Raw genomic sequence first — 15,616 nt, 5'->3', positions numbered from 1 at the left:
CTTTGCATCACTTAAGAAAAGACATCTGTATAATACCACACATTTATCATTCACACCACTCATACCATACATGCTAAAAATGTCATCATATAAGTTCCCCATATTTAAATCTCCCATACCTCCCACCAACCACACATCACCTGCTTTCATCTTATGGGTGCATTATGGAGTTCCAAGCCTATTTCTCCTTCTTTCTCCCCTCTCTCCCCCAACAATATTCTTTCTCTGGATAGAAGTACCCTTACCCCCAGCCCCTTTAGTCCCTCTCGCCCCTTCATCTAATCCCTATTATAAATTTGCTCTTCTGAAATAAGAGCTGGAGGTCAATTCAATGTGTTTGATCACCATCCCCTTCCCCCTTAATAAGCATGCCAACAGATTGTGTGAAACAACAGGAACGCAACATTACACTTGTAAAAGAGAATAGGTGGCTAAACACTCTTAGAATGTCGGGCGGCCTCTGCTATGTCGAAGATCTGCGACAAACCCCTATGCCACACATGGAAGCGTTTTGGGAATTGCAATACAAAACGTATTTGCTTTTGAATCAAAGTAGAGCAAACTTGTGTGAATTCTTTTTTCTGCTGTGAGATTTTTAAAGTGTAATCTTGGAACACTCTAATGCACTGATTCTCAAAAAGCAGCTCACGTCTTTTGAGGTATGCTTGCATAATAGATTGTTTATGAACAAAATGTAAGAGTTTTGCAATCACAACTTGAGGATGAGTCTCATTGTTCCGCCGGCTTCCCAGCCGATGTGCTTGTTCAATAACTAGGGCATCCTTAAGGTCCAGTAACTTTAAGGCCTCTGGCAGCCACGTGGCTAAAAGCTCTGGTAGACTTTTCTCCTCTATACTTTCACTTAGACCCCACAATGCGCAGATTATTTCTGCAAGAACTATTTTCCAAATCATCATTTTTATTTCTTGGGCTAAAAACTCTGTTCCATGGTTTTCAATTTCGATTCAAAAACTACTGAGTCATCTTCCTGACCTGATATGCGGCCTTCCGCCACGTCTATGTGAGGGCCCGGTTCGGAAAACATATTTTTTAAATCTGCAATCTGTTCAGAGATCTCACCAGGTTTCTCCTTCAGAGCAGTTACAGAGGCTTTTGATACTTCCTCCACTATGGACTGCTCTCCAGAAGGCTGAGATCTGATGTCTGTTGTGGCTGCCATTTTAGAAGGGCCCGTCTGAGAAATATTTTTTCCTTTCTGCTACTTTTGGTTGGCATCACTCCAGGAAATCATTGCATGTAGCAAGCTATTGACAAGTAGGTATCCAGAGATATAGAAAATTTCCAAAATAAGTGGCAAAAGCAGGCGGTATTGGCTGATTAAAAGGGGTTGGCTCTTGGAGCCCAGAGTTTAGCGCCTCTCCAGGCTTACAACCTCATGTGACCTCACCTTTGGTAATTTTTAAAAAAGAGGATATTTCTGTACCCAATATGCTTCTTTTTTGGAAGGTAGTGTTTTCACTTCTGTCGGAATCGGGCTCTTCTCATGTATGATGGTGAGAAAGTCAGGCAATGTAGGCCAGGACAGAGACAGCCACTTTAAGTCCATTTGTAGGTTACCTTTGAGATGTTTGTAGGTGACTATTTTTTTTCTCAGAGAGAGGTCTTTGATCTATTAGTGTGTTCTGTTAAAGCTCAGTGGTTTCTTAAGCATCAATTTCAGGAGTAATCGAGGAGATGAGTACTTTGGCCTGCTCCATCAAGAGTTTTCAGGTCTCAGAGGGCCAGTAGCCCTACTTGATGAGGATTCAGGAATCAGAATCTCTTTCCAGAAAATAATGGCTAGACAGCACCCTTGCCTCCATTGCATCTTTGTTCTCAGTGTGGGTCTGTAGCCTAAGAGAGGCTCTATGCCTTGGATGCAAGACTTCTGAGAGTTATTGTGGCTTCCTTCCATCTGGTCTGGGTGGATCTTTGGTACATTGGGCTGCTATGGTATGGACAATAAGGAAGGTGAAATTGAAACCTCTTAATTTTCTTTCCTTTATTCCTGCCAGATCAATCCAGAACCCATCTAAGGAAGCTGTGGCAATCAAGGCTCTCTGTCAGATATGTGCAGAACTCTAACAGCGAGCACATTGTTGCCAACTCTGAAGGCAGCTGGCTTAATTGTGAGATTGGTGTAGGGCTTCTTATACCTGGGTTAATAACCATGGAGTGAAGATTTTTGGCTGCATCAGGTTTGGTTGTAGTGGGATTTGGAAACCAAAACAAAAAATCATCTTCGTTTGAATTAGCTTTGATGTAGAATATTGAAGGCAGCAACAGACCTTTTTAGGGGGAGTGAAGTCTGTTTTCAGCTTTTTTTTTTTTTCTTTGTCCATCTGCTGGCAGGGGGAAAATATAATCCACTTACTTGTCTGAACTGGACTGGCAGGATTAAAGGAAAGAAAATTAAAAGGTAAGTTTCTAAATTTCAATTTATAATACTCATCAAGAAGGATTAGATAAGGTTCCAAAGCACTGCTTCCTAAATGAGGAGGCAAAGCTTTTATTTATTTATTTATTTTTAAATTAAGTGACCCCCACAGAGGCAGCTACCAAAATGCTCTGTAGATTTGGCTGTCTGGACATCCAGTTTACTATACAAATTTGTTAATACAGGAAACTCCCTCTTTTTTTCACAAGTTACAACATTATAACAAAAAAATGATATAACATTCAATACCCAGATGTATGGGACAACCGGTTGATCAGTCCATTGTTTCCTGTGCAGACATCAGGCTGAGTGTAGTAGTTGTGTGGTGTCTCAAAAGTGCATCATCTGCTGCTTGTGAGTGTGTGAAAATTACTGCGTCTGTATCTAGGGTGACTAATGTTTGTTTATTTAAAACTCATTTCTATACCACACACTTTTACAGTCGTAGTAGTTTACAGAATAAAATATACATAACCAAATTGTAAAAAGCAAAACAGACTAACTTAAGCCTCATTTGCTGTCATGCTCACCATATGTATAGTTACATAAACTTATCAATTGCAATTCCTGATATTTCTAAGCAAAACTTCCTACAATCTTCCCCTTCAGTTGATTAAGGTATTCTGAAACAGCCATGTTTTCAATCCCTTTTTAAATGCACCAGTTTTTAACATAGTCCTTGTATATTCAGGCATTAAGTTCCATATGATTGGTCTGGCTATTGAGAATGCCCAGACTGGTGGCTACTACCTGGTGATTACTACCCTTATTCAATAAGCCTTCACACAGTTAATGCAACTTCAACATAACTCTCTGCTTCAACAGCAAGGGGAAATGTGGAAAAGAGGGTTTGCATTCAGTCAACAACCAACTAGGACTGAACTACACAGTCTGGGTAAACAAACAAGCGTGGGGGTAGCTTGCTTATTGCGGTGGTTACAACTCTAAACCAATTAAGCCTGATACTTCACTTTGAATGCATATACAGCACAGCTTACTGCTTCTATGGCAGGGAGAAATGTGGAAAAGAGGATTTACATTCAGACAACATCCAACAAGGAATTGATCTGTGCAGTCTGGGTAAACAAGCATCGGGGTTACTTGCTTGATGCGGCAGTTACTACCCTAAACCATTAAGCCTTATGCTTCACCTTAGATGCAACTTCAACATTACTCTCTGCATCAATGGCAGGGTGTGGCAAGAAATTCAAATCAGTCACCAACAAGGGCCCTGAACTTGGTGGTTGGTGAAACAGATAAGTATGGGAAAATAAGTGTGGGAGCTTGCTGGGCAGACTGGATGGGCCGTTTGGTCTTTTTCTGCCATCATTTCTATGTTTCTATGTTAATTTCACCCAGGTGCACCTGATGCACCATTGGAATTTCAAGCAGACCTTTAATGAACACAGAGATTGTGATGGAGTATAAATTTGTAATGCTGAACCCAGCCATGGAATATCAGAATTATTAAATAATTTGTGGATTAACATTAGTATTTTGTATTTAATTCTTGCTTGGTTTTGCAGCCGGTAAAGGGATGCTAAAGTAGGTGTAATTTGGTTGTATGTGCTCTGACCAATTAACACATAAGTGACCAAGTTTTATTATAGCCTCTTCTCTGGAGAATCATTGACATATAGTCATGGGATTTTGGGATGTCACTCACACAGAAATCTGGCCATTTGTGGCTTTCCTTTGTTCTGCTTTGGGTTGCCATTGTCCATCACAAGCTGGTTTATTGAAGTCTGCCTTTGCTCTGAGGTGTTGGCTTAATGTTTAGCTGCAGACTTTTTAATCATGGAGTGTTAACTTCACAGCCCTCAAAGACCAGCTCTGTATGTCAACTGTTTTTGTGGTAGGATCACATGGGGGTTCTTCCTTCTCACTACTTAAAAGAGCTTGTTGTCCTCCTCCTCTCCAGTGATTTGTTTGAAGTGTTCTGCCCATTGGAGATCGTAGTGGGTGAATATGCTCTAGCAGTGCCTGCCAGTGATTTTAAGAGAGAGATTTATTTACAAAGCTTGAACACAGTATTTTGTAGGCTCTTACAAGCACATGACTTATGGCAGCTGTATTTAATATACTCTCATAAGAACTCATAGATGCATAGAACTGGATTTACAGAACCTGATTTTGGTACCTCCTCCCACCTGTTCCTTTTCTTTTCTCTCCTCTCCTCCACAGGTAACCTGAAACATTTTGTTCTCTTTCTGCATGATTCTATCGTGCGGCAATATATGGATACACTCAAGCTAGCAGTGCCCGCGCTCATCTACACGCTCCAAAATAACCTTCAGTACATTGCTATATCCAATCTTCCTGCTGCCACTTTCCAGGTCAGTGACTGGTAAGGCCTCAGTGAGCCACTCCTTCCCACTCAGCTCATAGCTTGGGGGGGGTTCCTGCAAAAAAAAAAAAAAAAATTATATAAGTGGGGAGGATGGATCGGGGGAGGTAGCAGGGAACGACGTGGTGATTGGGTGTGGCATGGGGCATCTCCTTCAGCTCTGGTTGACATAGAGCTTGTAAGCTCTGCTTTGGAGGAGGCCAGACTTTAACTGGAGAAGTGATTTCTTATCGGGGTGGGTGGGGGCCTGGAAGGCTACCTAATGAGACCACCTAAATGGGTGGAGGAAAAGCAAAAGATAACAATATAATTGATTTGGAATATAAGCATTGTCCCACTTTTAGGCTTTTCTGCAAGTCTGACACTATCTGCAGCAGCTGGTGAGATCCTGTCTGTCCTTGTTGGTTGATTGTGCATTGGATTCCATGCTAAAAAAAACCCAAACAAACCTCTTTCATATGCCAGCACTTCCCTGTCAGTATGGTATAGGGTCTGTAGAGCATCAATGGACAGAAGTCTGCAGGAGGCAATCAGGAAGCAGTGGAAGCATCGATTGAGTGAAGGCGCCTCTGTCAGACCTGGAACGATTTTCATGCAAGCACAGAAAGATTTTTCAGTTGATGTTGGCCTGAAAGAATCACAGCTTGGAATTCTTCATAGCATTTCCATTGACAGGCTTATGGGGTCTTACATGAGCATTTCAGATTCTGCTATTTATATGAACTATCCTTTATATATTAATTCATCAAAAAGTAGTAAAATTAAAAGGCTCTGAGGGAACTGGAGAAAATTTCAAAGATCAAGGTCTTTTCTCTAAGGTCACTACTCCTTTTAGGTATTTATTTATTTATTTAAAATCTTTTCTGTACCGTCGCTAAGTTATATACCATCGCAACAGTTTACATGTAGGCACATAAATTAATGTAGGTGAACGCGTACTATAGTACATTCTAACAGGTGTCACAAAAGGTTCAGTTACAATAAATCATTAAAGACAATCGATTGTTTAGTGAAGTAGGTCATGACCAGGTATACCTGTAAGGTCCTGTTCACGGGTAAAATTCATATTCATAGCGTTTACAATTACGTTTATTGTGATATAGAGTTCATAGACTGTTATAATACACATTCTTAGAATAGTGCTGTGTGCTGCCTATTCCTGTATATTTTCTATTCTCCCGTGTCTTTATAAAATGCTTGTTTATAAAGCCATGTTTTTAAGCTTTTCTTAAAGGTTTTGAGATGTCTTTGTAATCTGATCTCTAGAGGCATTGTGTTCCAAAGTGTGGGGCCTGCTAAAGATAAGGCCCTTTCTCTCTCTTGGGTTAGTCTCGCTGTCTTTACTGAAGTAATGGTTAAGAGAGCTTTATTTTCTGATCGAAGGTTTCTTTGTGGGACATGTACTCGTAATGCTGTTTAGCCAGTCCGATTTTTCATCATATATTAGTTTATGTATTTTATTCTGTGTTCTATGGGTAGCCAATGTAATTCCGCCAGGGTTTGTTATATGGTCCCTCCTCCTTTTTCTGGTTAGTATTCTAGCTGCTGTGTTTTGAAGTATTTGAAGTGGCCTTAATGTTGTATTTGGGAATCCTAGTAAAAGAGCATTACAGTAGTCAGTGCTGGAGAAAACTAGTGCCCGAAGTACTGTTCTGAAATCAGCTATTGTTAGTAGTAGTTTTAGTTTTCTGAGGATCATGAGTTTTGCATTGCCTTCTTTTACTTTTAGCGATATGTGCTGTTTTAGATTGATTTCTGGGTCCATTATTATTCCAAGGTTTCGTACTTTTTCAGTTAGTTCAATTTTCTGGTTGCTTTTGAGTATTATTGGAGTTTGAATGATTTCAATATTTTTCCGTTCTAAGTGTAGAAATTCAGTTTTTTCAATGTTAATCACAAGTTCCATTCGGTTTAGCAGTTGTTTTATAATGTCTAGGTACATGTTAGCTAGGTTTAACGTTTTCTCTAATGTGTCCTTGATTGATAGAATTAATTGAATATCATCTGCATAAATGTAATGTATAAGTCCTAGACCTGCTAGTAGATGGCATAAGGGCAGCATGTACATGTTAAAGAGGGTTGCGGACAGGGCTGATCCCTGCGGTACTCCTGTTTTGAGATTGACTTTTTCTGATAATACGTTGTTGATCTGAACTTGAAAGAACCTATTATTTAGATATGAACTGAACCAGTTTATTGTTTTGCTGTGTAATCCAATTTCTTCTAGTCTTTTTAGTAGTATTTTATGGTTTACTGTGTTGAAGGCTACTGCTAAGTCTAGCATTATTAGAATGTAATGTTTACCGCTATCAAAACCTCTTAGAATGTTATCTGTTAGCAAGAGAAGTAGTGTCTCAGTGCTGTAGTGCTTTCGAAATCCATGTTGAGATGGATATAGTATGTTGTTATTATCTAGGTGTTCAGCTAGCTGTTTCTATACCATTTTTTCTATTAGTTTAGCTATTAAGGGAAGATTTGAGACTGGGCGGTAATTGTTCAGGATCAGGTGGTCACTGTTTTTTTTCTTTATGATTGGTTTTATAATTGCCCCTTTCAGTATATCTGGCATAGTTCCTTCTTCTAGAGAGAGGTTTATGATCTTAGCTAATGTTGGGGAGACTGTGTTAGCTGTTTTCTTAAGTTCAAATGTTGGTATTGAGTTGATTTTTGTGTGGAGCTGGGTTTAGGTTTTTTGGCATGTATTCCACTTCCATCTCGGATATCTCAATAAATGACGACCATTGGTTAACATCTCTTTTTTGCATTTTAATGTCTTGTTTGGTAGTGTTTGAAAGTTTGTTTCTTAAGTTTGTAATTTTGTCACTGAAAAATTTGGCAATTTCGTTACATTTTGATTCTGGTAGATTTTGTGGTGATTCTGTTTGTCATTAGTGAGATTTGATACTATTGAGAATAAGGTTCTTGGATTGTTAGCAAACTTTTCTGTTTTATTGCTGTAGTATTCTTTCTTAACATTAAGGATTAGTTGTTTGTAAAAAGCTAGATGTTTTCTGTATTTAGTTAGGGTTTTGATTGTTTTGTGTTTTCTCCATCTTTTTTCAATTGACCTGAGAGTCCTTTTTGCATCTCTTACTTTTTCGTTATGCCAGGGATTATTTTGTATTGATTCTTTTTTTCGAATTGATTTGATGGGGTTTATTTCATCAGCTATTTTTTTGGTTGAGTCTAACCATATTTCCGTAGCAGAACTGTAGTTGTTGTAGTCAATATCTGTTAGTTTTTCCTCTAGTTTGTCATTTCGTTTTTCAATATTAAAAGGTGGTTGATATTTAAATTCTATGGGTTTATAATTTTGTTTGATTTGAGGTTTAAGGAATTTTACGTTAGAATGAATAAGGAAGCGGTCTGGCCAGGGAATTTGCGTGTAATCAGTTTTAAAGTGTTCTAAACAGTTGTGGTTGATGAAGGTGAGATCAAGGGAGTGTCCAGCTTTATGTGTTTATTTGTCTGTTATTAGTGAGAAACCTAATGCTGTCATAGCATCTATTAGTGTCTGGCATGTGTTTGATAAAGGGTGGACGTCCATGTGAAGATTAAAATCTTCTAGCACTATGGTAGGTTTAGAGATGTTTAAGTGTGTTGTAAGGAACTCAATTAGTGGTGAGATATTTAATTCTAGGAAGCTTGGTGGGCAGTAGATAAGGCATATTTGTATATTGTTAGTATCAAAAATGGCAATTTCATGATTTGGGAGGGGGTGTTATTGGGATTGGTTTACATTTAAAAGTTTTTTCAATAATTAGTAAGAGCCCATCTCCGCGCTTATTTATTCTAGGGACTGAAAACACCTCATAATTTCTATGTGCTATTTGATTTTTTAGAACTACGTCTGATTTTTTTTTTAACCATGATTCAGTTATTGCAACGAAGTTTGGTTTATTGTCATACAGTAAATCCATGATGATTGGGAATTTTTTTGCGACTGATTGTGCATTTACCTAAGAGGAATGTTAACATAAGTAGGTTGTTTATGGCAGAGTCTTTTGAAATAGGGGTCCTTTTTATCCGTATAAGGTTATTGTGTGAGGTTTTCTTTGTCTCTTTTGTTCTATATCTAGTTTTGTTCTTTAAATACCTTCCTTCCCCCTCCCCCCCTACCTTCCCCCTCCCCCCCTACCTTCCTTCCCCCTCCCCCCCCCATTAGCAAACCTCCCTCCCCATGCGCTAGTTTCGCTCTAATAGTGCATACTGCTACTGTTCCTAGTTATGTTATGTTATATTATCCAAGTTGTTCACTCCCTTGTTCATTGTAAGACATATGTTGTCATTGTTTTCTACTTGTTATAATGTAAACCGGAGTGATAAGTAATTCTGTTACCTGAACTTCGGTATTAAAAAAGTTATAAATAAATAAATAATTATTTTCATATTTACCTTTGTTCAGGCAGACGGTGATTGGTTGTTTAATTGGTACTTCACCTTCCTTGTCCATGTTAAGAAGGATCTGAATATAGTCCCTATCAAATGGAAATTCATCTTGTCAGCTATGTTAATAACTTGCAAATCTATATGAAAGATCATCAAAAAGAATAGCTTCCAGATGCAGTTGCAATGAAAAACCCAAGATGGATCCTAAGTAAGCCTGAGCCCCTTTCCAAAAACTTTGAATAATACCATATGATCCAGAGAACCAATATCTTAGTCACACTTATTTGACACACTGATCTGAGTTGGAAAGTTTTTTGACAAAAATGCCCTTTTTTGTGAAAAATGGAATCTTATTAACAATTTATATTGTATTTCCTTCAAAGTAGCATTGAGTATTTGTTTAATTCTTGTAAAGCAACTTTAATACTGTTGTGATATGAATTGCACTCCCAACTCATCTGACCATTTGTCTATAAATTGTTGAACTTGACCTAATCTATCTAATTTTAATAAAGATGTATAGAAAGCCAAAACAACATGTATATTCCTTCCTTCTATATCTACCATTTTCCCAAGAATGCCAGGCTTATGTTCCCATAAAGCATTATTATCCAAAGAGCCAATATAATAGCATATCTGAAGATATGCATAAAAATGCTTGGAGTCCAGATAATATTTATCTTTAAATTCTAAAAAAGGTTAATATTTGCTTATCATTATTGAGCAACTGATAAATTGAGTTTATTCCTTTCTGTTCTCACTGCATTATGCATCCCAGGGATAAAATCTCTATTATCTCTCAAAAGTAACCAGGAGACTTCTGGTGATGCTTTGAGCTAGGTGGGGGAGACACGATAGAACTCCCACGTCTCAGTTGCTAATTTTTTGATATTGAGCCACATTCCTTGGTGAATAGACCGATCATGTCTCTATCTAAAGAATTACTGACTTGTTTGGTCACAGATGTATGGGCAGATCAGCGACATAAACCTAAAAAATCGCTATCTAAAGTGGGAAAGGCCCCAGACCTGCCATCGGAAGAGGAGCTGGAATCGGCAGAAATGGAGACCAAGGAGCACAACCCTTATGCCCAACAACTTATTGAAATGTTTGCTGCTGAAATCACCCAGAAATTGGACTCTCATCTTGGCATAATTGTCGATAAAGTGGCCAAACTGGTAGAAGTGTCGCATGAAAACTCCACCCGTCTCGATGAGGTAGAGACGCAGGTCTCTGAGAGAGAGAATTTATTAATGATGACCTCTGCAAAAATTGATCGGATTGACAGGCAGCATATGGCTACAAAGAATAAATTGGATGAACTCAAGAATTGTTCGAGAAGAAACAACTTGAAGATAGCATATCTAAAAAGCTGGAAGTATCGGACCCTGTCTTTCTCTTTTCAAAATGCTGCCTGATCTCCTTCATTTGCAATGCAAAAAGGGCACCATGAAAATGGACTGTGCACATCGTGCCCTTGCTCCGTTGCTGGCAGCGGGGGGTCGGTCTCATGCTGCTGCTGTTCGCATGCATAATTTTGCCAACAAACACAATTTTGAATGTGGCCAGAGAGACAGGACTTACAATATCAAGGTCACAAAGTCATGATATTTCAGGATTTCTCCCTTGAGCTTCAGAAGAGGAGACAGGAGTACAGCACTGTGGGAAAAAAGTTCCAGAGGCTAGACATTTGCTATGCACTAATCTACCCTGCCAAGCTGCATATGGTAGTGAATGGGAAAGCCACACTTTATCCTGATGTCGAGGCTGCAGAAAAACCTCTTTCTGAGGTTCAGGAACTGGTTTCACTGGAGAAGAATGACTGATCTTGGGGCAACGGCGGGAGCCGCCTTGCCACAGGTTTGACTGTAATGGAGGTCCCTTATGGTTTGGTTTGGGGGTTTTTAGCTTTGCTTTTCTCAGTTATTCATTTTTTGTTTTGTTTTCATGTGTGCTGTATACAGGTTTTTATTCTTTGCCTAAGGATGGGGTAGTGACTTTTGTTTTATATGTATGCCGATGCACCCTTATTTTTCTTGGACTCACAAACATTTGCTGTTCTCCGTGGAGTTCACAAGTGGTGCGATGGCCCTTTCGCTGTGACATGGGGATGGTGTCATTACGAAAAATAACAGGCTTGTTGTCTGGACTTATTGAGTGTAACCTGCTGGCTAGCATCCTTACTTTTTTCCTACTTGATTTGCAGGCACTGGACTCTAATAACTGGAGTTACTTTCTTGATTTACTTTGTTTTATGTTGTTACGCTTGCCTTTGGGACCGGGGCGCTATAGACTTTTTTCACTGCTCCACCTACTGTGTCTTCTATTAAATATTTTGTATGTTATCCGCCTCATGGATCTTATGGAAAGTTCCTTGCTGGGAATTAATTTTGGTACTGAATCAGGTTGGGTTTGGGTGTTAGGGGTGGGGGTTGGGGGGTTTTTGGGTGGGGGGTAAGAGGTCTGGAGGATCCTGTTTTTCCCTCTGCCGTGAGTTTTGTTTCACTGGTTTGATATGGGTGTTTTAGAGAAGGTTAAATCTTTTGGTATAATGACAGGGGTTTGGAAGGGATGTGGGGATGGGGGGTACCAGGTAGACTTGCCCTTGGGTCCAGATGGTTATCCCATCTGAGGGGCGATGGGCCACTGGTAGTGCAGTTTTCAGTTTGGTTGCAAACGGGGTTGGGGTTAGCTGACCGGTTGGGTGGAGTTAGTTGGGGATTCGAGTTTTGTGGTTGGTTTTGGGTTTTGTTGGGGTGGGGGGGGAGGGGGAGCATACCTTGCTGTGGTTTTTACTGACCACCGTAGATCTTTTGGTTGGACTTAGAGGAACATGACTCGAGATGTGTGGTTTTTTTTGTCTCTTCCTTATTTCCATGCTAAAACAGGTTTTTTCTATTTGCTGTATTTTTCTTATATTAGTCGCTGGTTCTTCCACTATTTCCCACCATAAGTAAGGATATAAATTGTATTTCTCTAAATGTTAGAGGAATCTTCTCCCCTGTGAAAAGCAATGTATCTTACAATTTGTTCGCAGAAATAAGGTGCGTATTCTGTTTCGACAAGAGACCCACTTAACCCGTCAGGAGCATGAAACAAACACTTGCTCTTCGGTGCCTGTTAAATATAGAACTTTAGTGGGTCAAATGTTACTGGCTGCCATATTTACCATTGCTACTTTTTGGAAAACCTCTCCACTAGTGCAGGCAGTTGCGTGATATTGCTGATATTGAATAATTACAATCTGATCTGAAAAACGCTCATGGGAAACTTCGAAAAAATATGGGGTCCATACTTGAAATACTATAATCTATGAACATCTGGATTTGTGAGTCTGTTCTCGTGACCTTTTTGATGTATTACTGTTATGTATAATCAGTGCTTTGTTGTTCTGTATGCTGGAGAAAATTGTTAGTGTTTAAAAAAAAAAAAAAAAAAAAAGATTTCCAGGTAGAGACACTAGGACTTAACAATAATTTACCACAAAGCCATTTCCAAGTTCTCAAAATAGGTTTAAATAAACCACGTACTCTGGAAGGAAGGGACAGCTGGGATAAAGGCCCATGAAGAAGGTATCTTAAAGGAGAAGCCAATCCTTCTGTCTCCCGAAGGTTATAGTAGGACATTTGCCAAAGCCAGTCTCCAACATGACGCTTATTACATGTCAGGCTGTGTTATTTTATATCTGGTAGAGCTAAGCGTCCCCTGTCCAAAGGCTTCACCAAAGTCTGGAGAGCTATTCTTGCCATCTTCCCTGGCCATAAACATTTCTTGCGAATGCCCCCAAATGCCTGCAGCTCTCTGTGCAGCAGGAATATTGTTAACAGTCGAAAAACATATAACCGCTTGGGAAATAACATTATGCGAAAGAAGGGAACCTTTCCAGAGAGTGAAATAGGAAACTTAGAACAACTGAAAAGTAACTTTTTAGAAGAATCAAGTAAATTGACATTTCTTTTCTGTAAAGTAGCCAAATCTGCTGGTAAACAATTCCCAAATATGAATCCCCCGCCTATTTTAAAGGAAATTCCTGACCCCATAAATTTTTAATCAAACCTAAATATCAGCATTGCTTCAGACTTATCCAAGTTCAATTTTAATCCCACGCCTGAGCCATATCTAGCAAATTCCCATAAAACTTCCTTGAGAGAAGTTAGTAATATGGACCAAAATGTCATCTGCAATTTTCAAAAGCATGTACGTGCTTAAAACTGGCTTTTAACACATGTAAATGGACTTCAGCTTTGCTCCGTCTCCATCTGCTGGTAGAGATGCATAACCCACTGGGCCTGAATTCGTTTGTCTGGTCTAAGGAAAAGGAAATTATCAGGTAAGCAGTAATTTCTCATTCCAGATGGTGTAGTCCTCAGCATATATTCCTCCTATTTCCTGCACCTGTTGGAAGTGTAATTTTTTTTTTTAACATATCTTTATTAGGTCAGCACAGGTTAATACAGAAACAAGCCAAGAACCATGACCAGCAATCCATTCAGGAAAAAAACCAACAAATAGAACCTGGCAACTAACATGACTGACTGTTGATCCTATTCCCTCAATTTTTATTTTTTATTTTTTTTTATTTTGAATCACCCACTCATATTTCACAAACATGCACATACATACACTACTGTAAATATAATGTGAACCTTATACATAACAGAAGCAATAACACAGCATAACGTAATGATCTCATTTCAATATACTTTGAACAGCCTCCCAATAACCAAAATATTGATGTTGTAGAATATCTTTCCTGCAACAATGAAGTTCCCTTTTCGCAACAGTTCATAGAAGCTAAATTCCTCATCTCTAGTTTCCATTTCCAAAAAGTTGGCAATTCATCCCTTTTCCACTTCAGTAAGATTAATTTTTTCACAAGCAATAAAGACATACAAACAAACTTATTTATTTTATTTATTTAAAATATTTATAGTCCGTTTAAAGTGAATTTATTATGCTAAGATAAAACAATATGCTTAAATAAAATTCATAGTAAGTTATAGAAATAATAAAAAAAATATATCAATACAATAAATCATAGATTTGAAGACAATCTATTGTCTTAGTTACTTATCAGTTCCTGAACATACCCAGATCAGTCCAGACCAGTGGGTTGTGCATTCCTACCAGCAGTTGGAGTCAGAGAACAATTAGAACTTTGGGCACTGCTACATAACAAGTGTGCCACCTGCAGTCCGTCAGTATTTCTCTGACTCCAGCAGATGGTAGAGATGCAAACCTGCAGTCTTAGTCAGTTTAAAAAAACAAAACGTTATCAGGGAAAGGTTTTTTTTCCTAGGATAGGCTAGTTTGTAGTTAGTAATGTAGCTTCCTGAGGTGTTAGGCACCTTCGTGGGTCATCCCTCAGTTGAAGCCGGGCGTCCGGAGGGTTGGATACCCCTGCCTGTGTCTTGCCCGCATCGGTGCCAGTGTCTTGATAACCAGGGGCTCCTGGTTTCCTCGACCACTGAGGAGGCTCCTCTCACTCCTTCCCTCAGATTCCAACTCTGTCAGGGTAAAGCTTTCTTCCAAAAAAAAAAAATTCAGAAAGAAAGCAAAGAAGAAGCCTTTCAAGGTAGGAGGAGTTCATTTGGGGGGCGGGCCGTGTTGTTTAGTCGGCAGGCCAGCTGGAATGGTGAGCTTAACACTGCGGATCCTCACGACGGCCTGGGACTCCGAGTAGGTCGGGGGGGGAGGGTAGGCCTTCTCATGCGGGTGAAGCCTCTCTTAATTTTCGCGCCGGCAGCTCTCCTCACTGCAATTTTGTACCTGCGGGGAGTTTTTTCTATTTTTAGCTCCTGCAGTTGCGCAAAGGTTTTCTGACTGAAATTTATTTCTTTTTTTTTAGCCGACCGCGTTGCAGCTCGTTTTTCTCAGTGGCAACCTGGCCTAAGTTGGGAACCTGCCGCGTATGTGGGGCGTTAGGGCAGGCCATAAATGCTAGTTCCCTGTGTTCTGCCTGTTCTTCAGGGCAGGAGGGAACTTTCTCGGGGGGAACAGCAAACAGGCAAGGGTTCCGGTCCTCCGGGCCGCGATCCTCCTTGGCGGGGGAGGGTAGCTCGTGGTGGCTGCCGGCGGAGGAGGAGGCCCCTCCCATTCTTTCTTCGGTGGACCAAATTCCCGCGTTTGGGGATGACCCTGGGCCACCGGACCCTCCTGTAGGGGGTGGTGTTGATTCAGGGGAGTTTTCCCCTGACTTTGTGCTCCTGCTGCACCAGGCATTCCTGGCTAGGAAACGAGATCCTGAAGAGAGCAGCGCAGCCGGACCCTTTGGCGGAACCTCCACCAAAGCAGATACCCAAGGGGTCGCTGGACTGCCATCACCCTGCAGGGCTCACCAAGGGGCTCAAGGTGTGAATAGGTTGCCGGCCCCACTCGGGGATCCCTCAGACCCTGGGGCGGATCAGGATCTGGGACTCACCTAGGATATGGGTGATGTGTGA

The 15,616-nt window shown here is 40.1% G+C and overlaps 1 protein-coding gene across 1 annotated transcript in view; it reads left to right on the top strand.

Annotated features, from left to right (window-relative positions):
• Window positions 1-15,616, top strand: part of SLC35A2 (solute carrier family 35 member A2) — a 163,128-nt gene that overhangs the window by 79,089 nt on the left and 68,423 nt on the right. Inside the window, exon 3 of the mRNA XM_029610348.1 lies at window positions 4,622-4,773. Within this exon, the coding sequence (XP_029466208.1) occupies window positions 4,622-4,773 (152 nt within the window). The remainder of the gene's footprint in view (window positions 1-4,621; window positions 4,774-15,616) is intronic.

Source organism: Rhinatrema bivittatum, chromosome 1, assembly GCF_901001135.1.
Source record: "Rhinatrema bivittatum chromosome 1, aRhiBiv1.1, whole genome shotgun sequence".
Lineage (NCBI taxonomy): Eukaryota > Metazoa > Chordata > Amphibia > Gymnophiona > Rhinatrematidae > Rhinatrema > Rhinatrema bivittatum.
Note: the sequence above shows the minus strand (reverse complement) of the source record. Positions and strands in the feature narration are given on the sequence as shown.